We start from the raw sequence: 26,698 nt of genomic DNA, 5'->3' as shown, positions 1-26,698 counted from the left end.
CCAAATCTCACCTCCTGCTCCTTGTGCTGCTCCTCCTGGCCATCGGCGAAGCGCAGCGAGCTGCGGGTCTGCACCTGACCCGAATCACCCCAAATCTGATGCGAATTTCCCCAAATCTGACCTGAATTTCCCCAAATCTGACCCGAATTTCCCCAGATCTCACCTCCTCCTCCTCGTGCTGCTCCTCCTGGCCGTCGGCAAAGCGCAGCGAGCTGCGGGTCTGCATCTGACCCAAATCACCCCAAATCTGACCTGAATTTCCCCAAATCTGACCCGAATTTCCCCAAATTTCCCCCAATCTCACCTCCTCCTCCTCGTGCTGCTCCTCCTGGCCGTCGGCGAAGCGCAGCGAGCTGCGGGTCTGCACCTGACCCGAATCACCCCAAATCTGACCCAAATCACCCCAAATCTAACCCAAATTTACCTGAATCTGACCTGAATTTCCCCAATTCTGACCCGAATTTCCCCCAATCTCACCTCCTCCTCCTCGTGCTGCTCCTCCTGGCCGTCGGCGAAGCGCAGCGAGCTGCGGGTCTGCACGGGCACCTGGCTGGGCGAGAAGCGCCGCAGGTGGGGCAGCGTGTCCACGTCGTGGGGAGGGGTCAGCACCCGCGTCAGGGGCGGCAGCCGCAGCTCCGCGGGCCGGGGTCTCCTGGGGCTGCGGGGAGGGGGCTTCCGAGACCCCCCCGCCGATACCGCGACAGAACCCGCGGCTCCTCCTCCTCCTGCCGTCGCATTTCCTGCATTGTTGCTGCTTCCTCCTCCTCCTCCTCTCCTGGCGGGCGCCGGCGAGCCTGGGGTGTTTTTTGGGGTTGCCGAGGGGGTTTTGGTGGATTTGGGGAGGGGGATCACCCAAGCCTGGGGGGCTCCGTGGGGTCTCTGCTCCAGCAGCAGCCGCTCCTGCTGCTGCGTCAAGCGTTGCATGTCCAGCTGCAACGAGCTCAGCGCCGCGCTCAGCCTGGCCACCGCCGCTTCGTATTGCCCTGGAGGGGCCGGAGGCGGTTTTGGTGGAGCCCCCAGACTCAATTCCTCCTCGGGAAGGGCGGGGGAAGCCCCCTCCTCGTCGTGGCGGAGGCGCTGCAAAGCGCTTTGGCCCAAGCGCTGGCGGTGCTTGGCGAAAATGGCCTCGATGCGTTTCTTCTGCGCCTCGATGGCGCGGCGCTTCTCCTCCAAACGAGCTCCCAGCTGCGACATCTCGGCGCTGAGACCCCCGCCCGATTCGGGGGGACCCCCGGGAGAGGTGGGGACCCCCCCCAAATTCACGCCGAGACCCCCGGGGGGATTGGCGGGGGCGGCGCCGGTGGCTTCTTCCAGTTTCTTCTTGCGCTCGGCGAAGCTGGTCATGGGACGGGCTGGATTTTGGGGAGGATTTTGGGGGGCACCAGAAGGATTCGGAGGGGTTCCAAGGAGATTTTGGGGGGCGCCAGAAAGATTCGGAGAGGTTCCAAGGAGATTTTGGGGGTTTTGAGGAGGGGGAGGCTCCGGGGAGTGGAGGAAAAAAGCGTCGGGGGCTCCGTCGGGGAGGAGGCGCTCGGAGCTGTGGATGATCTGCAGAGCCTCCTCGATGCTGGGGGGCTCGGCGGGCTCGGGGACGCCGTTGGGGACGGCCGGGGGGGTGGCAGGGGTGGCACCCGGCGGGTGGCAGCGGCGGTGGCGCGGGGCGAGGCTGTCGGAGCTGGCGGAGCGGGCGAGGGTCCCGGCCGGGACCCCCACGGGGTTGCCCATGACGATGTCGACGTCGCTGTCCAGGCCGAAGGGGATGCTGAAGGACACAGCTTGGGACAGGGGGTGGCTGGGGAGGGACACGGGGGGGTGAGAACTCAAAAAGTGTCCCCAGAGTGTCCCCAAATCATTTGGTTAAAATCCGCACCCAAATCGGAACAAAATCGCCTCAAATTTGAGGGAAATCGCCCCAAATTTGACCCAAAATTGACCCAAATTGCCCAAATCTGACCCAAATCGCCCCAAATCACCTCAAATTTATCCACATCACTCTAAATCTGCACCGCAAACCCTCTGGGACACCCCAAAATCCCCCAGGACCCCCCCAAATCCTCCAAGACCCCACAAATCCTCCCCAAAACCTTCCTGGGACCCCCCCCCAAATCCCTCAGGACCCCCCAAATCCCCCTGGGACCCCCCCCCAAATCCCCCAGGACCCCCCAAATCCCCCCTGGGACCCCCCCCAAATCCCCCAGGACCCCCCAAATCCCCCAAGATGCCCCAAATCCTCCCCAAATCCCCCCTGGAACCACCCAAATCCCCCAGGACCCCCCCAAATGCATCCCAAAACCCGCCTGGGACCCCCCCAAATTCCCCAGGACCCCCCAAATCCTCCCCAAGCCCCCCAGGACCCCCCAAACCCCCCTCACCTGAGGGGTCTCTTGCTCCAGCCCTTCCCGAAGCCGTCGCCGTGGGGGAGGGAGGGGGAGTGGGGCAGGAGGCCTTTTTTGGGGGGGGGGGAGAAGAAATGGGGTCACCCCCAGACCCAAAACCCCCCCAAGCTCAGAGACCCCCCCAAAAATCCCAATGAGCTCCCCCAGGATGCTCCAAAATCCCAAAATTCCCCCAGGACCCCCCAAAATCCCTCCCCAAAATGGGCGCCCTCCCAGCTCAGTGACCCCCCCAAAAATCCCAGCAACCCCCAAATTCAACCCAAATTCCCCCCCCAAAATCCCCCCAGGACACCCCCCAAATCCCCCAGGACCCTCCAAATCCCCAGGATCCCCCTAAATTTCCCCAGGACCCTCCAAATCTTCCCCAAAACCCCCCTGGGACCCCTCCCAGATCAAATGATCTCCCTCAGGACCCCCCAAAATCCCTCCCCAGACCCTCCCCTAACCCCAAACTCTCCCTCTGGGACCCCTCCCCAAATTCTTGGGGTCCCCCCCAGATCGTCCCAGCTCAGTGACCTCCCCCAAAAATCCCAGTGAGCTCCCCCAGGACCCCCCAAAATCCCAAAATTCCCTCAGGACTCCCCAAAATCCTTCCCCAGCCATCCCCCACAACCCCAAATCCCCCTCCCCAAATTTTTGGGGTTCCCCCCAGATTTGGGGGGGGTCTTACCTGGGGGCTGCCCCCCCCCTGCCAACAGGGGGTGCCGAAAGTTGAAGCCAGGGGAGCTGTGGGGGGGTCACGGGGGGTCAGTGACCCCCAAAAATCCCAAAAATTGCCCCAAAGAAAACCCCAAAATCCTTCCCGAAACCCCAACATCTCCCTCAAAAAAAAAAACACAAAAAAACCAAAATCCCTCCCACAAAAAAACCCCAAAATCCCTCCCACAAAAAAACCCAACCCAAAATCCCCCCAAAAAACCCCAAAATCCCCCAAAATTCTCACCTGCTTTTGGCGTTCGGAGCATCACCAGCAGCCGGAGATTCTGGGCGGGGAGGGGAAATTTTGGAAGGTACCCCCCCAAAATTTGGGGTCCCCCCCATCAGACCCCCCCAAAATTTGGGGTCCCCCCTACCTGACCGCCCTCCCCCCAAAATTTGGGCACCCCCCCAAATTTGGGGTCCCTTCAGTTCCTCCCTGTCAATTTTAGTGTCCCAAATTTTTGGGATCTTTGGGACCCCTCCCCATTTCTGGGGTTTGGCCCCTCCAAAAATTTGGGGCCCTCCCCCTACCTGACCCCTCCCAAAATTTGGGGTCTCCCCCCCTACCTGACCCCCCCCAAAATTTGGGGTCCCCCACCACCTGACCCCCCCCAAATTTGGGGTCCCTTCAGTCCGTCCCCCCTCAATTTTAGTGTCCCAAATTTTTGGGATTTTTGGGACCCCCTCCCCATTTTTGGGGTTTGGCAATTCCAAATTTGGGGTCCCCCCTACCTGACCCCATCCCCCCAAAATTTGGGGTCCCCCCCCGTACCTGAGCCCCCCCCCAGCTGCCGGGGGGTGACAAACGGGGGTCTCAGCACCTCGAAGCACAGGAAGAGCTCGGCCAGGAAAGCCCCCACGTTCAACTGGGGGCACAAAGGGGGGTCAGGGGGGGCTCCCAGTATGGACCAGTATCCCCCAGTGCCTCCCAGTTCCTCCCAGTATCCCCCAGTGCCTCCCAGTATCCCCCAGTTTATCCCAATTTCTCCCCAGTTTCCCCCTCAGGGCGGCCGCCATCTTGTCCCATTGCCCTCATTCCCTCCATTCTCTCCCAGTTCACCAAATTCCTCCCAGTTTCTCCCAGTTTCCCCCAGTGTCTTCCCAGTTTATCCCAGTTTACCCCACTTTCTCCCAGTTTCCCCCAGTTTATCCCAATTTCTCCCCAGTTCCCTCCCTCAGGGCAGCCGCCATCTTGTCCCATTGCCCTCATTCCCTCCATTCTCTCCCAGTTCACAAAATTCCTCCCAGTTTCTCCCAGTTTCCCGCAGTGTCTTCCCAGTTTATACCAGTTTACCCCACTTTCTCCCAGTTTATCCCAGTTTCTCACAGTTTCCCCCAGTTTATCCCAATTTCTCCCCAGTTCCCTCCCTCAGGGCAGCCGCCATCTTGTCCCATTGCCCTCATTCCCTCCATTCCCTCCCAGTTCACCAAATTCCTCCCAGTTTCTCCCAGTGTCTTCCCAGTTTATCCCAGTTTACTCCAATTTAACCCATTTTAACCCAGTTCATCCCAGTTTTCCCAGTTTCTCCCCAGTTTATCCCAATTTCTCCCCAGTTCCCTCCCTCAGGGCAGCCGCCATCTTGTCCCATTGCCCTCATTCCCTCCATTCCCTCCCAGTTCACCAAATTCCTCCCAGTTTCTCCCAGTGTCTTCCCAGTTTATCCCAGTTTACTCCAGTTTAACCCATTTTAACCCAGTTCATCCCAGTTTTCCCAGTTTCTCCCCAGTTTAACCCAATTTCTCCCCAGTTTCCCCCACAGGGCAGCCGCCATCTTGTCCCATTGCCCTCATTCCCTCCATTCCCTCCCAGTTCACCAAATTCCTCCCAGTTTCTCCCAGTGTCTTCCCAGTTTATCCCAGTTTACTCCAATTTAACCCATTTTAACCCAGTTCATCCCAGTTTTCCCAGTTTCTCCCCAGTTTAACCCAATTTCTCCCCAGTTTCCCCCTCTGGGTGGCCGCCATGTTGCCCCATTGCCCTCATTGCCTCCATTCCCTCCCAGTTCACCAAATTTCTCCCAGTTTGCCCAGTTTATCCCAGTTTCTAAGATATTATCCCAGTTTACCCCGGTTTCTCCCCAGTTTCCCCTGGTTTCTCCCCAGTTTATCCCAGTTTAACCCAGTTTCTCCCAATTCCCTCCCTCAGGGCAGCCGCCATCTTGTCCCATTGCCCTCATTGCCTCCATTCCTGCCCAATTCGCCAAATTTCTCCCAGTTTCTCCCAGTTTCCCCCAGTTTCTCACAGTTTCCCCCAGTTTATCCCAGTTTCTCACAGTTTCCCCCAGTTTATCCCAATTTCTCCCCAGTTCCCTCCCTCAGGGCAGCCGCCATCTTGTCCCATTTCCCTCATTGCCTCCATTCCCTCCCAGTTCACCAAATTCCTCCCAGTTTGCCCCAGTTTCTCCCAGTTTCTAAAATTTTATCCCAGTTTGTCCCAGTTTCTCCCACTTTAACTCAGCTTAACCCAGTTTGTTCCAGTTTAACCCATTTTATCCCACTTTAACCCAGTTTCTCCCAGATTAACCCATTTTCTCCCATTTTAACCCAGTTTAAACAGTTTCTCCCATTTTAGCCTAGTTTCTCCCAGCTGAACCAAGTTTCTCCCACTTTAGCCCATTTTCTCCCATTTAAACCCAGTTTCTCCCAGTTTCTCCCAGTTTAACCCAGTTTTTCCCAGTTTAACCCAGTTTCCCCCAATCCCTCCCAGTTTCACTCAATCCCCACCCAGTTTAACCCAGTTTCTCCCAGTTTAACCGTTTCCCCCAATCCCCACTCAATTTCTCTCAGTTTCTCCCAGTTTAACCCCAATCCCTGCCCAGTTTAACCCAGTTTCTCCCATTTTAACCTACTTTAACCAATTTTCTCCCATTTTAACCTACTTTAACCCATTTTCTCCCAGTTTCCCCCATTTTCTCCCAGTTTCTCCGAATTTCCCCAATTTTCTCACACTTTAACCCATTTCCCCCCCATTTTTAACCCATTTTTTCCCAGTTTCTCCCAGTTTCCTCAGTTTTCTCCAACTTTAACCCATTTTCCCCCAGTTTAACCCATTTTGTCACATTTTCTCCCAGTTTTCCCCATTTTCTCCCAGTCTTCCCCATTTTCTCCCAGTTTCCCCCATTTTCTCCCAGTTTCCCCCATTTTGTCCAAGTTTCTCCCATTTTCTCCAACTTACACCCATTTTCCCCCAGTTTTTTAACCCATTTTCTCCCAATTTCCCACATTTTCTCCCAGTTTCCCCCATTTTCTCCCACTTTAACCCACTTTCCCCCAGTTTTTTAACCCATTTTCTCCCAGTTTCCCCCATTTTCTCCCAGTTTCCCCCATTTTCTCCCAGTTTCCCCCATTTTGTCCCACTTTAACCCACTTTCCCCCAGTTTTTTAACCCATTTTCTCCCAGTTTCCCCCATTTTCTCCCAGTTTCCCCCATTTTCTCCCAGTTTCCCCCATTTTGTCCAAGTTTCTCCCATTTTCTCCCACTTATACCCATTTTCCCCCAGTTTTTTAACCCATTTTCTCCCAATTTCCCGCATTTTCTCCCAGTTTCCCCCATTTTGTCCCATTTTCTCCCAGTTTCCCCCATTTTCTCCCACTTTAACCCACTTTCCCCCAGTTTTTTAACCCATTTTCTCCCAATTACCCCACATTTTCTCCCAGTTTCCCCCATTTTCTCCCAGTTTCCCCCATTTTCTCCCAGTTTCCCCCACTTTAACCCACTTTCCCCCAGTTTTTCACCCATTTTCCCCCAGTTTAACCCGTTTTCTCCCATGTTCTCACCTTGAGGGCGGGCGCCATGTAGAGCAGGTCCTCCACGGCCAGCGGGCAGCGCGTGCGCAGGTGCCGCGCGCCGAACTCGCGCACCAGCCCCAGGTTGTGCAGCCGGTCCGGCAGCGCCAGCGGCGCCCCGAGGCGGATTTCTAGGAAATTCCAGAGGGGAAAAAAAAAATATATGGGGGTTACACCCTAAAAAAACCTCCAGGAAACCCCAAATCCATGGAGTGCACCCTTTATGGGATTTCCCCATATCCCCCATTGGGATACTCCCATTAGGGTCCAAATTTTCCCTAAAATCCCTCCAAAATCTTTCAAAAATCCCCCTAAAATCCCCCAGAAACCCACCAAGATGCCCCTAAATCTCCTCAGGAACCCCCCAAAATTCCCTAAATCCCCCCAAAACTTTCAAACCCCCCCAAAATACTCCTCAATTTCCCAACCCCCCCAAATAATTCAAAATCCCCATCAAAACCCCCATCAAAACCCCCCAGAAACCTGCAAAATCCCCCAAAGTCTTTCAAAAGCTCTCCCAAAATCGCCCCAAAATCCCCCCAAACATCCCAATATATCCCCAAATCCCCCCTAAATCCTCAAAATCCCCCCCAAACCCTTCAGAGACCCCCCCAATGTCCCCCCCATTGAGACCCTCCCCATGGTACAACCCGATTTCCCTCTGGAAACCCCCCCCCCCATCCTCAGATTGGTACAGTCCAACCACAGCGCCCCTAGCGGGGGCTCCCCCCGCCCTTTATGGGACGCCCAAAAAAACCCCAAAAACCCCCAAAATCTTTCAACCCCCCCCTAAAATCCCCCCAAAACCCTTCAAAGACCCCCCCAATATCCCCCCCATTGAGACCCTCCCCATGGTACCACCCGATTTCCCTACGGAACCCCCCCGGGTCCGCCCCCCCCCCCCCCAGATTGGTACAGTCCAACCACAGCGCCCCTAGCGGATCCCTATGGCAGCACCCCCTCCACCCTCAAAAAAACCCCAAAAACTCCTAAAATTCCCCCCAAAAAATCCACCCTTACCCTCGAGGCGGAGGGATTGGGGGCAGTAGAAGTGGATGGCGGCCGCCAGGACCCCCCCGCTGGCCAAATCCTGCAGCCCCCTCACAGGAGGGAATGGGGGGGGCGCCGGAGCGGCTCCTTTGTCCTTCCGGTACCGAATCTTGGCGGGAAAATCGTGAGGGGAGGAGGGGGGGGTTAAGGAGATTCCCCAAAAATCCCAAAACCGCCTCAAACCCCCTCAAAGTGGAAGGGTTCCCCCAAAAAATAAAAAAGGGGGTTTCAAAACCCCCAAAACCGCCCTAAAAGTGGAAGGATCCCCCCCAAAATAGTCCCAAATTCACCCCCATAGAAAAGAAGACCCCCCCCCCCCGCAAATAATGAAAATGGTGCAGTCCGCAAAGCAGCCTCAGGTTGGGGACCCCAAAATTGGCCAAAATCACCCCAAAAATAACAAAGGGGGGGGGTCAAATAGGGGGAAACACCCCAAAATTACAAAGGGGGGGTCCCCAAAATCCTCCCAGTTTGGGGAGGGGTTGGGGACACCCCAAAAGTATCAAAAGGGGGACCCCAAACCCTCCCAAAATGAGGGGGTTCCCTTAAAAAAGGGGCAAGGTGACCCCAAAATCCCCCCCGGGATCCCCAAATCTCCCAAAATCCCCCAAAATTCCTCCCACCCCCCCAAAACAGGCGCATGCAGGGGAGGGGACCCCAAATTTTTTGGGGCGACCACAATTTTTGGGTAGGCTCACCCTAAAAACCCTTTTAAAAACCCGAAAAATGCCCCAAAATTGGGTTTTAGGGCGGGATTTTTTTGGGGGGGGAGTCCAGGATTTTGGGGAGGGGTTTGGGGGTACCCGAGGGGGGGAAAAGGGGGTGCCCCCTCCCCAAATTTTGGATTTTTTGGGGGGGGTCCTTACCACCGGAGGTTTATTCCCCGATTCTTTCAAACAGAAGGCGATGGCGTGCTGCGGGAAAAATAGAGTCAGGGGGTCCCCAAAAACCCACCCGGGGAGGCCGAAAATGAAAAGGAGACGCCCAAAAATGGAAGGAGCACCCCAAAAAATGGGGGGATAGGGAAAATTTGGGGAAAATAAGTGGGAAAATGGGGAAAAAAAGAGGAAAATTGGGGAAAATTGAGAGAAAAAATGAGGGAGAAATGGGAAAAAAAAGAGGGGAAATGGATTTAAAGAGGGAAAAGAAGGAAAAAAGACCCCAAAAATGGAAAGAGCGCCCCAAAAAATGCGGGGTAGGCAAAATTTTGGAAAAATGGGAAAGATTAGTAAAAATCGAGGATAAAAGGAGGGAAAAAATATTTAAAGAAAGAAAAAAGGAAAAAAAAATCTGAAAATTGTAGAGGGGGTGCCTAAAAATTGGGAGAAGGGAAAATTTGGGAAAAACTGGGGAAATTGGGAAAAACAGGGGAAAAAATTTGGAAAAAATTGAATTAAATGGGGGGAAAATGTAACAAAAAAAAGGAAAAAAAGGGGTAAAAAAGGATTTAAAAAGGGGAAAAAGGAAAAGAAACCCTAAAAATGTGGATGGGAACCCAAAAATTTAAAAAAACTACAAAAAACAAAACAAAACAAGAAAATAAATCCTAAAAAAAAGTCCAAAATAAGGGGGGTGGTGGTGGTGTGCAAGCCCCGCCCCCTCATTTGCATGCAGCACACTTCATTTGCATGCCACGCCCTCTCATTTGCATGCCCCGCCCCCTCCCAGAGTTCGACGCAAGACACAGAAAAGGGGGGGGAGGAGCTGGGGGGGTCCCAAAAAACCCAAAATTTGGAGGAATTTTTGCAATTTTTTTGCAATTAAAAGTTTTATTTTAATTAAACTTTTTTTCCAATTTCTTTGGAATTTTTGTCTTCTTCTAATTTTTAAAAAATTTTAATTTTTAAATTTTTTTTTTTATTTTCTTGGACTTTTTCTGAATTTTTTTGAACTTTTTGCGGATTTTTAAAAAATTTTGTTCAATTTTTAAAATTTTTAAAAATTTTTCCAAATTTTAAAAAAAATGTTTGAAAATTGTTCAAATTTTTTTTTAATTCTTTGAAATTTTTTTAAATTTCTTGGATTTTTTTCCATTTTTCTCCATTTTCTGGATTTTTTTTTTTTTCAATTTTTTTGAATTTTTTTTTTTCTTAATTATTTTGATTTTTTTTCTAATTTTTTTCCCCCTCAGCCCCCCCCCCAAATCCAAGCAGGAATTTCTGGTTGCTCCCAAATTTTGGGGGATTTTCACCCCCTGAAAATTTGGGCGGGGTCGGAGCAGGCAGGGGAGGGAATTTGGGGAATTTGGGGGATTTTTGGGGTGAAAAAAGAGGATTTTGGGCCCGAGCGAAGCCCCCACTTACGGGCACCAACTTCCAGTACCAGCGGGTGGGACACTGGGGAGAGAGGGGGGGTCAGGGGGACCCCAAAATCCGGGGGACCCAAAATCTGGGGGACCCAAAATCCGGGGGGACCCAAAATCCGGGGGGACCCAAAATCCGGGGGACCCAAAATCCGGGAGGACCCCGAGAGCCGCGGCAGAGGGGAAAGAGAAAGGGGCGGGAAATGGGAATTTTTAGGGGAATTTCGGGAGAAAAATTGGATTTTTCGGGAATTTTTTGGTGAATTTATGGGGATTTTTTGTGGATTTTTTTGCTGGATTTTTTGGGGAGATTTAGGGGATTTTTTTAGGATTTTTTTGAGATTTTTTTTAAGGATTTTTAGGGGATTTTTTAGGATTTTTTGGAGATTTTTTAAGGATTTTTTTTAGGGATTTTTTTTCTGATTCTTTGGGGATTTTTTAGCATTTTAGTGGGTTTTTTGTGGATTTTTTTCGGGGGTTTTTTTGTGGATTTTTTTGAGGTTTTTTTCAGATTTTTTGGGGAATTTCGGGGGTTTTTTTGTGAATTTTTTACAATTTTAGGGGGATTTTTTTGGGGTTTTGTTGGGAATTTTTCTGATTCTTTGTGGATTTTTTAGCATTTTTGGGGATTTTTTTAGTATTTTTTTGTGGATTTTTTTTGGGTGATTTTTTCCAGATTTTTCGGGGATTTTTTGTGGATTTTTAGGGGATTTTTAAAGGATTTTTTTGGGATTGGTTTCTGATTCTTGTGGATTTTTCAGCATTTTAGGGGATTATTTTGTGGATATTTTTGGGGTTTTTTTTTTTGGATTTTTTGGGGAATTTTGTGGATTTTTTTGTGATTTTTTTACAATTTTTGGTGATTTCTTAGGATTTTTTTTGGATTTTTTTTCTGACTCTTTGTGGATTTTTTTAGCATTTTTGAGGATTTTTTTTAGGATTTTTTTGTGGATTTATTTTTTGTGATTTTTTTCAGACTTTTTGGGATTTTTTGGGGGATTTTTGTGGATTTTTTTGTGAATTCTTTACAATTTTAGGGGGGATTTTTTTAGGGTTTTTAGTTATTTTTAAAGGATTTTCAGGGATTTTTTTAGGAATTTTTTTTTAATTTTTGGGGGATTTTTTTAGGATTTTTAGGGATTTTTTGTGATTTTTTTCATTTTTTTCTGTGGTTTTTTTCAGATTTTTGGGTGATTTTTTGTGGGACTTTTTAGGATTTTTTTGGTGGTCTTTTTGTGATTTGTTACAGATTTTTTAGGATTTTTAAAGGATTTTCTTGTAATTTATTTGCCATTTATTGGGATTTTTGGTGGCTTTTTGGATGTTTTTTTGTGATTTTTTAAATTATTTTTTGAGGTTTTTTTAGGATTTTTTTGGAGATTTTCTTAGGATTTTTTTGTGGTTTTTTTAGGATTTTGAGGGGATTTTTTTGGCAATTTTTTGGGGATGTTTTACAATTTTTCGGGGACTTTTTGGGATTTTTTTGGGGGATTTTTTGGGATTTTTTGGAGCTGAGACATTGAGAAAAGAGCGATCACAGCAGAGAAGGGACAGAAAAGGTGGAAAATGAGATTTTATGGGATATTTTGGGGAAAAAAACTGGATTTTTCTCGGATGCTTTTTTTTGTTTATTTGTCATTTTGTTGTTTTTTTTTTTTAATTTGGGATTTTCTTGGTATTTTTTGTGGCTATTTTGGTAATTTTTTTGCAATTTTTGTGCATTTTTTGGTGACTGAGGATTATTTAATGCATTTTTTGTGGACTTTTTTTCTTTTTTCTCTGGATTTGTTGTCAATTTTTTGGGCGATTTTTTAATGCATTTCTTGGGATTTTTTTGGTGGATTTTTTAGGATTTTTCTGGAATATTTTTGTGGGTTTTTCGTGCATTTTTTAGGATTTTTCCCTGGATTTTCTTCAATTATTTTTTTCTTTTTAAACGATTTTTCAAACACATTTTTAGGGATTTTTTGGGGATTTTTGGGGGGGACTTTTTATGGATTATTGGCGATTTTTGGTGGAATTTTCCTGCCTTTTTTTACCCTTTTTTTTTCCAGTTTTTCCCGTTTTTTTCCCGTTTTTTCCCCGTTTTTTCCCATTTTCCACCCCCAAACCCCCCAACCTTGTTGGCTCCCGCCGGCGCCGCTTCGCCGCCTCCCGGATTTTGGGGGTTCCCGGAATTTTGGGGGTTCCCCGAATTTTGGGGTGTCCCCCCCCCCTCCTGTTCGGTGCTTTCCTGCAGCTTCCGATTCACCTGAAAAAAACACCCCAAAAATTCAATTTTTTTTCCCTTTTTCACCCCAAAAAAAACCCCAAAAACCCCCAAAAAAATTCCAACTCACCGTGTCCAACCAGGCCAAAATTTTGGCTTCCCAATTTTGGGGTCCCGGGGGGGCGCCGGGGGGGGACCCCAAATTTCGGGTGGCCTCGGCGACAAACGCGGCCATGAGGGAATCGATCAGCGCCAGGTGGGCGCCCTGCGGGTTTGGGGCGAAATTTGGGGATTTTGGGCAAATCTGGGGGAAATTTGGGGTTTAGGGGGGAAATTTTGGGGGGAAAGCAGGAAAAGTTTGGGATTTAGGGGGGAAATTTTGGGGGGAATTTGGGAAAAATTTGGGGTTTAGGGGGGAAATTTTGGGGGGAATTTGGGAAAAATTTGGGTTTTATGGGGGAAATTTTGGGGGGAATTTGGGAAAAATTTGGGGTTTAGGGGGGAAATTTTGGGGGGGAATTTGGGAAAAATTTGGGGTTTTGAGGGGAAATTTTGTGAAAAATTTGGGTTTTAGCAGGGAAAATTTGGGGTTTTGCGGCAAAATGTGGGGTTTTGGGGGAAATTTGGGAAAAATTTGGGTTTTGGGTGGAAATTTTGGGTATTGGGAGAGTCCTGGGTGGGAATTTGGGGGGAAATTTGGGGTTTTGGGGGGAAATTTAGGGGGAATTTTGGGGTTTTGGGGGGAATTTTTGAAAAATATGGGTTTTAAGAGGAAATTTGGGGAAAATTTGGGAAAAATTTGGGAAAGATTTGTTTTTTAGAGGGAAAATTTGGGGTTTTGGGGGAAATTTGGGAGTTCGGAAGGAAACTTGGGGCAAAATTTGGGTTTTAGGGGGGAATGTTTGGGGATTTGAGGGAAAATTTGGGGTTTTGGGGGTCTTGAAAGAGAAATTTGGAGTTTTGGGGGCAAATTTAGGGATTTGGGGAGGAAATTTGGGGGTTTAGAGGGAAAATTTGGGATCTTTGGGGTGGAAATTCGGGATTTGGGAGAAAAATGTGGGGGTTTGAGGGCAAAAATTTGGGTTTTTTGGGGAAAATTTGGAGTTTGGGGAGGAAAATTTGGGGAAAATTTGGGGGTTTGGGGTCATGGAGGGGGAAATTTGGGGATCCTGGAGAGTTTTGGGGGACCTGAGGCATTTGGGGGGGATTTTGGGGGGGATTTGGGGAATCCCAGGCAATTTGGGGAGATTTTGGGGAGATTTTGGGGGGAATTTGGGGGGGATTTGGGGGATTTTGGGGAAATTTGTGGGGATTTTGGAAGGATTCGGGGAATCCCAGGGAATTTGGGGGGATTTTGGGGGGAATTTGGGGGATTTTGGGGGGTCCCGGGGCCTCCCCCGCCCCTCCGGGACCCTCGGAGTGGGCGTGGCCAATCGTGAGTGGGCGTGGCCAGCGAGGAAGGGGCGTGGTTAGTGAAAAGGGGGCGTGGCCACAGGGCGGGGAGGGTTAATGGGATTGGCCCGAGCCAATTAATGGCCAATTAAAGCGGCTGAGAATTAATGAGATTAATGAGACGGGGCTCAGACGGCTCCCAGTAAATCCCAGTAACCTCCCAGTAACGCCCAGTGCTCCCAGTAACGCCCAGTAACCTCCCAGTAACGCCCAGTAACCTCCCAATGTTCCCAGTATCCTCCCAGTCCCTCCCAGTCCCCCCCAGTTCCCTCCAGACTCCTCCCAGTCCCTCCCAGTCCCTTTCAATGCCCTCCCAGTTCCCTCCCAGTATCCCCCTAACTCCCCCCCAGTCCCCTCCCAGTCCCTCCCAGTGCTCCCAGTATCCCCCGAACTCCCTCCCAGTCCATCCCAGTCCTCCCCCAAGCCCTTCCCAGTCCCCCCCAATCCCCTCCCAGTCCCCCCCACACCCCTTCCAGTCCCTCCCAGTGCTCCCAGTATCCCCCTAACTCCCCCCCAGTCCCTCCCAGTCCCTCCCAGTGCTCCCAGTACCCCCCAGTTCCCTCCCAGTCCCTCCCAGTGCTCCCAGTCCCCCCCTAACTCCCCCCCAGTCCCTCCCAGTTCCCCTCAGTGCTCCCAGTCCCCCCCTAACTCCCTCCCAGTGCTCCCAGTATCCCCCAAACTCCCTCCCAGTCCCTCCCAGTCTCCCCCAGTCCCCTCCCAGTCCCTCCCAGTGCTCCCAGTATCCCCCTAACTCCCCCCAGTCTCCTCCCAGTCCCCCCTAACTCCCCCCCAGTTCCCTCCCAGTCTCCCCCAGTCCCCTCCCAGTCCCTCCCAGTCCTCCCCTAACTCCCCCCTAACCCCCCCCCAGTCCCTCCCAGTCCCCCCCCAGTCCCTCCCAGTGCTCCCAGTACCATGCGGATGGGTCTCTGCTGCAGATCCTGGGCGCTGACCGGGACCCCCTGCAGGGTCGGGGGGAGCCCCCTCCCCGCCAGCAGCGCCAGCAGCGCCCCCAGGTCGCGGGGCGGGGCCGCGGGGGGCGGGGCCTGCGGGGGCGGGGCCAGGGCGTGGCGCCACGCCCGGCAGTAGATGTCGGCGGCCAGCAGGAGGCGCTCCACCGGCGGCTTCAGGTGCTCCTGCGCGTACTGGTCGGTGTAGAAGGGGTCCCGCAGCTCCTCGGGGACGTTGGCTGGGGGGAAAAGGGGGGTTTGGGGTGAAATGGGTTAAAAATGGGGAGATTGGGGGGAAAAATGGGGAGATTGGGGGAAAAAATGGGGAGATTGGGGTGAAAAATGGGTTAAAGATGGGAAAGAAAGGGTTAAAATTGGGAAAGAAAGGGTTAAAATTGGGTTAAAATGGGGAATAAAGGGTTAAAATTGGGGAATAAAGGGTTAAAATTGAGTTAAAATGGGGAATAAAGGGTTAAAGGGGGGTCGGTGTAGAAGGGGTCCCACAACTCCTCGGGGATGTTGGCTGGGGGGAAAAGGGGGGTTTGGGGTGAAATGGGTTAAAAATGGGGAGATTGGGGGAAAAAATGGGGAGATTGGGGGAAAAAATGGGGAGATTGGGGTGAAAAATGGGTTTAAAATGGGAAAGAAAGGGTTAAAATTGGGAAAGAAAGGGTTAAAATTGGGGAATAAAGGGTTAAAATTGGGTTAAAATGGGGAATAAAGGGTTAAAGGGGGGTCGGTGTAGAAGGGGTCCCGCAGCTCCTCGGGGACGTTGGCTGGGGGACAAACAGGGGGGTTTTGGGGTGAAATGGCTTAAAAATGGGGAATAAAGGGTTAAAATGGGTTAAAAATTGAGAATTTGGGGGGAAAAATGGGGAGATTGGGGGGAAAATGGGTTAAAATGGGAAAGAAAGGGTTAAAATTGGGTTAAAATGGGAAAGAAAGGGTTAAAAATGGGGAATAAAGGGTTAAAATTGGTTAACACAGCGCGGAGCCACCAAGGACCCACCATGGACAGACGGACACTGACCATGGACAGATGGACACTGACCCACCATGGACAGATGGACACTGACCATGGACAGATGGACACTGACCATGGACAGATGGACACTGACCCACCATGGACAGATGGACACTGGCCATGGACAGATGGACACTGACCCACCATGGACAGATGGACACTGACCATGGACAGATGGACACTGACCATGGACAGATGGACACTGACCCACCATGGACAGATGGACACTGACCATGGACAGATGGACACTGACCATGGACAGATGGACACTGACCCACCATGGACAGATGGACACTGACCATGGACAGATGGACACTGGCCATGGACAGATGGACACTGACCCACCATGGACAGATGGACACTGACCATGGACAGATGGACACTGACCATGGACAGATGGACACTGACCCACCATGGACAGATGGACACTGACCATGGACAGATGGACACTGGCCATGGACAGATGGACACTGACCCACCATGGACAGATGGACACTGGCCATGGACAGATGGACACTGACCCACCATGGACAGACGGACACTGACCCATGGACAGATGGACACTGACCCATGGACAGATGGACACTGACCCACCATGGACAGATGGACACTGACCATGGACAGATGGACACTGACCCATGGACAGATGGACACTGACCCACCATGGACAGACGGACACTGACCCATGGACAGATGGACACTGACCATGGATAGATGGACACTGACCCATGGACAGATGGACACTGACCCACCATGGACAGACGGACACTGACCATGGACAGACGGACACTGACCCACCATGGACAGATGGACACTGGCCATGGACAGATGGACACTGACCATGGATAGATGGACAGACGGACCCACCATGGACAGATGGACACTGGCCATGGACAGACGGACACTGGCCATGGACAGATGGACAGACGGACACTGACCCATGGACAGACGGATACTGACCCATGGACAGATGGACACTGGCCATGGACAGATGGGCACTGGCCATGGACAGACGGACAGACAGACCCACCATGGACAGACGGACACTGACCCATGGACAGACGGATACTGACCCACCACGGTCCCACCAGGAACCCCAGAAGATCCCAGCAATGACCATGGAGACCCCAAAATTCCTCCTGGAGACCCAAAAACTAACCATGGAGACCACCCAAAGACCATGGAGACCCCAAAATTGGCCATGGAGACCACCCAAAAATCATGGAGACCCCAAAATCAACCCTGGAGACCCCAAAATTGGCCATGGAGACCCCAAAAGTGGCTGAGACACCAAAATTGCTCCTGGAGACCCCAAAATGGACCCTGAAGATCCCCAAATGAGTTGAGACCCCAAAATTGGCCATGGAGACCCCAAAATTGGCCATGGAGACCCCAAAATTGGCCATGGAGACCCCAAAAAGGACCTCAAGGACCCCCCAGGAACCCGGCACGGGGTGGGGGAGGGGCACATCCCGGGGTGGGGGAGGGGCAGGGCCACACCCACAGGGGGTGGGGGAGGGGCCCTGGCACCCCCTGGGGGTCGTGCCCCCCCCGGGACACCCATGGGACACCTGGGACACCCATGGGACCCTCACCTGTCCCTCAGCACCCATGGGACCCTCTCCTGTCCCTCAGCACCCATGGGACCCTCACCTGTCCCACAGCACCCAAGGGACCCTCACCTGTCCATGGCACCCATGGGACCCTCACCTGTCCACGGCACCCATGGGACCCTCTCCTGTCCCTCAGCACCCATGGGACCCTCACCTGTCCACAGCACCCATGGGACCCTCTCCTGTCCCACAGCACCCATGGGACCCTCACCTGTCCAGGGCACCCATGGGACCCTCTCCTGTCCCTCAGCACCCATGGGACCCTCTCCTGTCCCTCAGCACCCAAGGGAGCCTCACCTGTCCATGGCACCCATAAGACACCCACCTGTCCAGGGCACCCATGGGAGCCTCCCCTATCCACGGCACCCATGGGACCCTCACCTGTCCCACAGCACCCATGGGACCCTCTCCTGTCCAGGGCACCCATGGGACCCTCACCTGTCCATGGCACCCATAAGACACCCACCTGTCCAGGGCACCCATGGGACCCTCACCTGTCCACAGCACCCATGGGACCCTCTCCTGTCCCACAGCACCCATGGGACCCTCTCCTGTCCCACAGCACCCATGGGACCCTCACCTGTCCCTCAGCACCCATGGGACCCTCTCCTGTCCACAGCACCCATGGGACCCTCACCTGTCCCTCAGCACCCATGGGACCCTCTCCTGTCCACAGCACCCATGGGACCCTCACCTGTCCAGGGCACCCATGGGACCCTCTCCTGTCCCTCAGCACCCAAGGGAGCCTCCCCTGTCCAGGGCACCCATGGGACCCTCTCCTGTCCAGGGCACCCATGGGACCCTCCCCTGTCCCTCAGCACCCAAGGGAGCCTCACCTGTCCCTCAGCACCCATGGGACCCTCTCCTGTCCCTCAGCACCCATGGGACACCTGGGACACCCATGGGACCCTCACCTGTCCCTCAGCACCCATGGGACCCTCTCCTGTCCCTCAGCACCCATGGGACCCTCACCTGTCCAGGGCACCCATGGGACCCTCTCCTGTCCCTCAGCACCCATGGGACCCTCTCCTGTCCCTCAGCACCCAAGGGAGCCTCACCTGTCCATGGCACCCATGGGACCCTCACCTGTCCACGGCACCCATGGGACCCTCTCCTGTCCCTCAGCACCCATGGGACCCTCACCTGTCCACAGCACCCATGGGACCCTCTCCTGTCCCACAGCACCCATGGGACCCTCACCTGTCCAGGGCACCCATGGGACCCTCTCCTGTCCCTCAGCACCCATGGGACCCTCTCCTGTCCCTCAGCACCCAAGGGAGCCTCACCTGTCCATGGCACCCATAAGACACCCACCTGTCCAGGGCACCCATGGGAGCCTCCCCTATCCACGGCACCCATGGGACCCTCACCTGTCCCACAGCACCCATGGGACCCTCTCCTGTCCAGGGCACCCATGGGACCCTCACCTGTCCATGGCACCCATAAGACACCCACCTGTCCAGGGCACCCAAGGGACCCTCACCTGTCCAGGGCACCCATGGGACCCTCACCTGTCCCTCAGCACCCATGGGACCCTCACCTGTCCAGGGCACCCATGGGACCCTCACCTGTCCCACAGCACCCATGGGACCCTCTCCTGTCCAGGGTACCCATGGGACCCTCTCCTGTCCCACAGCACCCATGGGACCCTCACCTGTCCCTCAGCACCCAATGGACCCTCCCCTGTCCCTCAGCACCCATGGGACCCTCACCTGTCCCACAGCACCCATGGGACCCTCACCTGTCCCACAGCACCCATGGGACCCTCACCTGTCCCTCAGCACCCACAGGACCCTCACCTGTCCACGGCACCCATAAGACACCCACCTGTCCACAGCACCCATGGGACCTTCACCTGTCCCACAGCACCCATGGGACCCTCACCTGTCCCACAGCACCCATGGGACCCTCTCCTGTCCCTCAGCACCCATGGGACCCTCACCTGTCCCACAGCACCCATGGGACCCTCACCTGTCCCTCAGCACCCAAGGGACCCTCCCCTGTCCAGGGCACCCAAGGGAGCCTCCCCTGTCCCTCCCCTCCCCCACCCGGCCCTGCCCCTGCCCCTCCCCCCGGCCAAAGGGCCCCGGGGGGGGGGCGGGGGGGGGACTTTGACCTTTGACCCCTGGGAGGGAGTGGGAGGGGAGGGGCACCTGGGGGGGGTCCCAAAATTCACCTGGGGGGTCCCAAAATACCCAAAATTCACCTGGGGGGACCCAAAATACCCAAAATTCACCTGGGGGGGTCCCAAAATAGCCAAAATTTACCTGGGGGGACCCAAAATACCCAAAATTCACCTGGGGGTCCCAAAAAAACCTGGGGATGTCCCTGAAATACTTGGGGGGGCCCCAAAAATACCCAAAATTCACCTGGGGGGCCCCCAAAATTACCCAAAATTTACCTGGGGGGTCCCAAAATACCCAAAATTCACCTGGGGGGTCCCAAAAAAACCTGGGGATGTCCCTGAAATACTTGGGGGGGGATCCCAAAAATACCCAAAATTCACCTGGGGGGTCCCCAAAATTCACCTGGGCGGGGTGGGGGGTGGGCGACCCCTCCCCCCCAGCTCCGCAGGGGGCGGGGCACGAGGGGGGTCCCGCCCTGTGACGTCACGGCGTGACGTCACGGCCGCCTCCCCCAAACTGCAACAAAAGCGCCCGAGGGGGGGGGGGGGGAACCCCGGGATTGGGGAACCCCCCCGGTACCGGGAGCCCCCATTCGGTACCGGGACACCCCCGGTACCACCGGGACCCCTCCCCAGTACCGGGACCCCCAATTCGGTACCGGGACCCCTCCGGTACCACCGGGACCTCCCCGATACCACCGGGACCCCTCCCCAATACCGGGACCCTCCTTTCGGCACCGGAACCTCCCCGGTGCTACAGGAACCCCCCCGATACCGGGACCCCCCTTTCGGTACCGGGACCTTCCCGCTACCTCCGGGAGCCCCCGACAGTACCGGCACCACCCCACGGTACCGGGACCCCCCATGCGGTACGGGGACACCCCCGGTACCACCGGGAGCCCCCGACAGTACCGGGACCCCCCATTCGGTACCGGGACACCCCCGGTACCACCGGGACCCTTTCCCCAGGACCGGACTCGGCACCAGCTCCCCACATTCGGTACCGGACCCTCCATTCGGTACCGAGACCCCTCCGGTACTACCGAGACCCCTCCCCACTCCCAGACTCAATACCAGAGCCCCCATTCGGTACCGAGACCCCTCCGGTACCACCGGGACCCTTTCCCCAGTACCGGGACCCCTCCTCAGTACCGGACTCGGCACCAGCTCCCCTCATTCGGTACCGGGACCCCTCCGGTACTACCGAGACCCCTCCCCAATACCGGAACTCCTCTCGGTACCGGCTCCTCCCCGGTACCACCGGGACCCCTCCCCAGTACCGGACTCGGCACCAGACCCCTGCATTCGGTACCGGGACCCCTCCCCAATACCGGACTCGGCACCAGATCCCTGCAATCGGTACCGGGACCCCTCCCCAGTACCGGACTCGGCACCAGCTCCCCTCATTCGGTACCGAGACCCCTCCGGTACCACCGAGACCCCTCCGGTACCACCGGGACCCCTCCGGTACCACCGGACCCCCTCCGCCCTACCGATACCCGCCCGTCCCCCTGCAGAACGCCCCCTCCATCCCCCTCCCCGCCATCCCCGTGTCCCCCCGCCCGTTCTGCCGCCGCCGCCGTCCCCGCCCGCTCCTACCGGCGCCGCCGTAGCCGGTGGCGATGGCCCAGGCCAGGCTGGCGGCGCTGCGAGCCCGAGCCCCGTCGTACTGGTCCAGCGGGCGGATCTCGGGCACCAGGAACCCCCGGCGCATGGCGGCGGCGGCGGCCGGGGGAGCCGCCACCATCCCGGGGCCGCCGCCGGGGCCGCCGGGGCCACCGGCGCCCGCTTCGGCCGCGCTCGGCGAGGCTTCGGGGGGGCTCGGAGAGGCTTCGGGGGGGCTCGGAGAGGCTCGGCCGCTTCGGGCGGGTTCGGCTGCGGCTTCGGGGGGGCTCGGCCGCTTCGGGCGGGTTCGGCTGCCTCGGGTGGGTTCGGCTACCTCGGGTGGGCTCGGAAAGGCTCGGAGAGGCTTCGGGTGGGTTCGGCCGCTTCGGGCGGGTTCGGGTAGGCTCGGAGAGGCTTCGGGTGGGCTCGGCGGTTTCGGGTGGGTTCGGCCGCCTCAGAGAAGCTTCGGGTGGGTTCGGCGGTTTCGGTGGGCTCGGCCGCCTCAGAGAAGCTTCGGGTGGGTTCGGCGGTCTCGGGTGGGCTCGGAAAGGCTTCGGGTGGGTTCGGCCGCTTCGAGTGGGCTCGGAGAGGCTCGGAAACGCTTCGGGTGGGTTCGGCCGCCTCAGAGAAGCTTCGGGTGGGTTCGGCGGTTTCGGGTGGGTTCGGCCGCCTCGTGTGGGTTCGGAAAGGCTTCGTGAGGGGTTCGGAAAGGCTTCGTGAGGGGTTCGGGTGGGTTCGGGCGGTTCCGGGCGGGTTCGGGCGGGCGCGGCGCGCGCGCCAGGTGCGGGGAGGGGAAGGTGGGGGGGGGGAGGGGGCGGAGCGCACCTGCAGTCACGTGATGGGAGAGCGGGACACGCCCCCTTCTCCGGCGCGCGGGGAAAGGGGCGGGGCTGGGAGAGGGACCGGGAATACCGGGAATAATGGGATTACCGGGGATACCGGGAATACTGGGGATACCGGGGATGATGGGGATGATGGGATTACCGGGGATACTGGGGGTACCGGGGATGATGGGGATACCGGGGATACCGGGGATGATGGGGATCATGGGGATACCGGGGATGATGGGGATGATGGGGGTACCGGGGGGACTGGGATACTGGGAATACTGGGGATGATGGGGATACCGGGGGTACCGGGGATGATGGGGATACCGGGGATGATGGGATTACCGGGGATCCCGGGGATACCGGGGATCCCGGGGATACCGGGGGTACCGGGGATGATGGGATTACCGGGGATACCGGGGATACCGGGGATTATGGGGATACCGGGGATGATGGGATTACCGGGAATACCGGGGATGATGGGGATACCGGGAATACCGGGGATACCGGGGATGATGAGGATACTGGGGATACCGGGAATACCGGGGCTGATGGGGATGCTGGGGGTACCAGGGGTACCGGGGGGACTGGGATACTGGGAATACCGGGGATACTGGGGGGACTGGGGCTACTGGGAATACTGAGGTGACTGGAATACTGGGGCGACTGGAAGGGACTGGGAGCACGGTGTCCCCATGTCTGTGTCCGGTGTCCCCGTGTCCGGTGTCCCCATGTCCCCATGTCCATGTCTGTGTCTGGTGTCCCCATGTCCCCGTGTCCAGTGTCCCTGTGTCCCCATGTTCCCATGTCCATGTCCCCGTGTCCAGTGTCCCTATGTCCCCGTGTCCGGTGTCCCCATGTCCATGTCTGTGTCTGGTGTCTCCATGTCCCCGTGTCCAGTGTCCCTGTGTCCCCATGTTCCCATGTCCATGTCCCCGTGTCCAGTGTCCCTATGTCCCCGTGTCCAGTGTCCCCATGTCCATGTCTGGTATCCCCGTGTCCCCATGTTCCCGTGTCCATGTCCAGTGTCCCCATGTCCCCGTGTCCGGTGTCCCCATGTTCCCGTGTCCGTATCTGGTGTCCCCATGTCCCCGTGTCCGGTATTCCCATGTTCCCGTGTCCGTATCCGGTGTCCCCATGTCCCCGTGTCCGGTATTCCCATGTCCCTGTGTCTGGTGTCCCCATGTCCCCGTGTCCGTGTCCCCGTGTCCGGTGTCCCCATGTCCGTGTCCCCGTGTCCGGTGTCCCCGGCCCCTCCCCGTGCCCTATTTTCCACCGCGGCCATGGCAACGGCGGGGACAGACACGGGACACGGGGACACGGGGGGGGGACACGGCGGGGACAGGGATGGGGACAATGGACAGGGACACGGCGGGGACAGGGACGGGACAGGGACAGGGATGGAGACAAGGGAGGGGACAGAGGGACATGGCAGTGACAGAGACAGGGACAAAGGAGGGGACAGGGACAGGGATGGGGACATGGCAGGGACAGGGATGGGGACAGGGACATGGAGGGGACACTGAGGGGGACACAGGGACATGGAGGGGACAGGGATGGGGACACTGAGGAGACAGGGACAGAAATGGGGACATGGAGGGGACAGGGATGGGGACACAGGGACATGGAGGGGACAGGGATGGGGACACTGAGGGGACACAGGGACATGGCAGGGACAGGGATGGGGACACTGAGGGGACAGGGACAGAAATGGGGACATGGCAGGGACAGGGATGGGGACAGGGACATGGAGGGGACACTGAGGGGGACACGGGGACATGGCAGGGACAGGGATGGGGACACTGAGGGGACAGGGACAGAAATGGGGACATGGCAGGAACAGGGATGGGGACACTGAGGAGACAGGGATGGGGACACTGAGGGGGACACGGGGACATGGAGGGGACAGGGATGGGGACACTGAGGGGGACACAGGGACATGGCAGGGACAGGGATGGGGACACTGAGGGGACAGGGAAGTGGCAGAAATAGGGACATGGATGGGGACAGGGACATGGAGGGGACACTGAGAGGGACACAGGGACATGGCAGGGACAGGGATGGGGACACTGAGGGGACAGGGACGGAAATGGGGACAAGGGACACTGAGCGAACACAGGGACATGGCAGTGGCAGGGATGGGGACAGGGAGGGGACACGGGGCCATGGTGGGGACATCAAAGGGACATGGTGGCATCACAGGGACGTGATGGGGACACGGAGAGGGACATGGGGACACAGAGGGGACATAAAGGGGACTTGGGGACATCGGGGGGACACGGGAAGGGAGCTGGGGACACGGGAGGGACACAGAGGGGACACAGGAGGGGACCTGGAGGGGACTTGGGGACACAAAAGGGACATGAGGGGGACACAAAGGGGACTTGGGGACATGGGAGTGACACACGATGGGGACTTGGGGACACGGAGGAGACACAAGAAGAGAGCTGGGCACACAAAAGGGACACGGAGGGGACATGGAGTGGACTTGGGGACACAAAAGTGACAGGAGAGGGGACATGGAGGGGAAGTGGGGACACGAGAGGGACACTGGGGGCACTTGGGGACACAGAGGGACATAAAGGGGACACAGGAAGGGACCTGGAGGGGACTTGGGGACACAGAGGGACACAGGAAAGGACCTGGAGGGGACCTGGAGGGGACCTGGGGACAGGGAGGGGACACCAGGGGGGCTGAGGGACACAGAGGGGACACAGGAAGGGACCTGGGGACACAAGAGGGACACGAGGGGGACTTGGGGACATGGGAGTGACACAAAGGGGACTTGGGGACACAGAGGGGACACGATGGGGACATTGGGAGGACTTGGGGACATGAGAGGGACACGAGGGGGACATGGAGGGGACACAGGAAAGGACCTGGAGGGGACTTGGGGACATGAGAGGGACACGGAGAGGACACAAAGGGGATTTGGGGACACAGAGGGACACGAGAGGGACATGGAGGGGACACAGGAAGGGACTTGGGGACACGAGAGGAACACGAGGGGGACGTGGGGACATGGGAGTGACACTCTGGGGGGACCTGGGGACATGAGAGGGACACGAGGGGGACGTGGGGACATGGGAGTGACACTCTGGGGGGACCTGGGGACATGAGAGGGACACGAGAGGGACGTGGAGGGGACACAGGAAAGGACCTGGAGGGGACCTGGGGACACAGAAGGGACACAGGAAAGGACCTGGAGGGGACCTGGGGACATGAGAGGGACACGGAGGGGACACAAAGGGGACTTGGGGACACAGAGGGGACACAGGAAGGGACCTGGAGGGGACCTGGGGACAGGGAGGGGACACCAGGGGGATTTGGGGACACAAAAGGGACATGGAGGAGACACAGGAAAGGACCTGGAGGGGACTTGGGGACATGAGAGGGACACGGAGGGGACACAAAGGGGACCTGGGGACACGGAGGGGACTCGGCAGCACCGCAGGGCTTTGGTGACACCGCCGGTGGCATTTGGGGACATCGGCAGGTGCCACCGCGCGGGGGTGGGGGAGGGGCGGGCGGGGTTTGCCCCTCCCCTCCCCCCCCCCCAGCCCGGTCCGGCCGGTCGGACTGGTTAAACTGGGAGTGGGGGAGGGGCGGGGCGGGCACAGCTGGGCAGGGGTGGGGGAGGGTGGGGGAGGGGCAGCGCGGGGTCCCCCTCGCCCCTCCCCCACCTCCCCTCCCCCCCCCCCCGTTAATCCGCGGCCGCCGGGGCCCCTTAAGAGGCTTAAAGCGGGCCCGGGGTGGGGGAGGGGAGGCACCCAAAAATCCCCGCGCCCCTCCCCCCACCCCAATTCTCACCCCACCCCCACCCACCCTGCACCCCGAATTCCCACCCAACCCCCACCCTGCACCCCAAAATCCCGCCCATCCCCCCAAATTCCCACCCCGCACCCCGAATTCCCACCCATCCCCCACCCTGCACCCCAAATTATCACCCAAAAAAAGCCCCTCCCCCCCTTTTTTGGCGACACCCGAATTTATTGATTTTGGGGGTGGCTCTGCCCGCCAGATGTTTTAGGGGGGCCCTGTCACAATCCAGATGTTGGGGGGGCTTTATCCAGATGTTTTTTGGGGTGGGGGTCCCTTCCCCCCGCTGAGCAAGGCCCTCATCCAGTCCAGATGTTGGGGCCCTCCTCTGGGTTTTGACGTCCCCAATCCAGATGTTGGGGGTCCCCGTCATCCCAAATGCCAAGGAGCCCACCCTGGCCTTGGTGTCCCCATCCAGATGTTGGGGTCCCCACTGTGGGGGTCCCGCCCAGATGTTGGGCGCCCCCATCCAGATGTTGGAGACCTCACCCGGATTTCAAAGTCCCCCAGTCCAGATGTCGGGGGGTGCCCACCTTGGCCCTGGTGTCCCCACCCAGATGTTGAGGGGTGCCCACCTTGGCCTTGGTGGCCCCACCCAGATGTTTGGGTCACCCCCCTCCAGATTTCCAGGTCCCCATCCAGATGTTGGGGTGCCCACCTTGACCTTGGTGTCCCTATCCAGATGTTGGGGGTCACTCCCCACATTTCCAGGTCCCCATTCCAGATGTTGGGGGTCCCCTACCTTGGGGGTCCCACCCAGATGTTGATGTCTCTGCCCAGGTGTTGGAGTCCCCACCCAGATGTTGAGGTCCCCACTCTTACGACAGGATCCCCATCCAGATGT

The 26,698-nt window shown here is 56.3% G+C and overlaps 1 protein-coding gene across 1 annotated transcript in view; it reads right to left on the bottom strand.

The window, feature by feature from the left end:
- The window catches only part of CAMSAP3 (calmodulin regulated spectrin associated protein family member 3), a 33,147-nt gene extending 11,702 nt beyond the window's left edge, over positions 1 to 21,445 (bottom strand). Inside the window, exons 1-13 of the mRNA XM_085563131.1 lie at positions 21,203 to 21,445; positions 14,806 to 15,080; positions 12,573 to 12,707; positions 12,353 to 12,484; positions 10,235 to 10,267; positions 8,798 to 8,845; positions 7,902 to 8,040; positions 6,873 to 7,012; positions 3,868 to 3,961; positions 3,340 to 3,379; positions 3,067 to 3,122; positions 2,373 to 2,445; positions 478 to 1,792 (exon numbers count right to left, since the gene is read on the bottom strand). Of these exons, the coding sequence (XP_085419257.1) occupies positions 478 to 1,792; positions 2,373 to 2,445; positions 3,067 to 3,122; positions 3,340 to 3,379; positions 3,868 to 3,961; positions 6,873 to 7,012; positions 7,902 to 8,040; positions 8,798 to 8,845; positions 10,235 to 10,267; positions 12,353 to 12,484; positions 12,573 to 12,707; positions 14,806 to 15,080; positions 21,203 to 21,350 (2,628 nt within the window). The 5' untranslated portion in view covers positions 21,351 to 21,445. The remainder of the gene's footprint in view (positions 1 to 477; positions 1,793 to 2,372; positions 2,446 to 3,066; positions 3,123 to 3,339; positions 3,380 to 3,867; positions 3,962 to 6,872; positions 7,013 to 7,901; positions 8,041 to 8,797; positions 8,846 to 10,234; positions 10,268 to 12,352; positions 12,485 to 12,572; positions 12,708 to 14,805; positions 15,081 to 21,202) is intronic.
- Between the last annotated feature and the right edge of the window lie 5,253 nt (positions 21,446 to 26,698).

This window comes from Lonchura striata, chromosome 30 (genome assembly GCF_050655825.1).
Source record: "Lonchura striata isolate lonStrDom1 chromosome 30, ASM5065582v1, whole genome shotgun sequence".
Classification (NCBI taxonomy): Eukaryota; Metazoa; Chordata; class Aves; order Passeriformes; family Estrildidae; genus Lonchura; species Lonchura striata.
The sequence above is the reverse complement of the archived record's forward strand: the minus strand, read 5'-3'. Positions and strand labels throughout refer to the sequence as shown.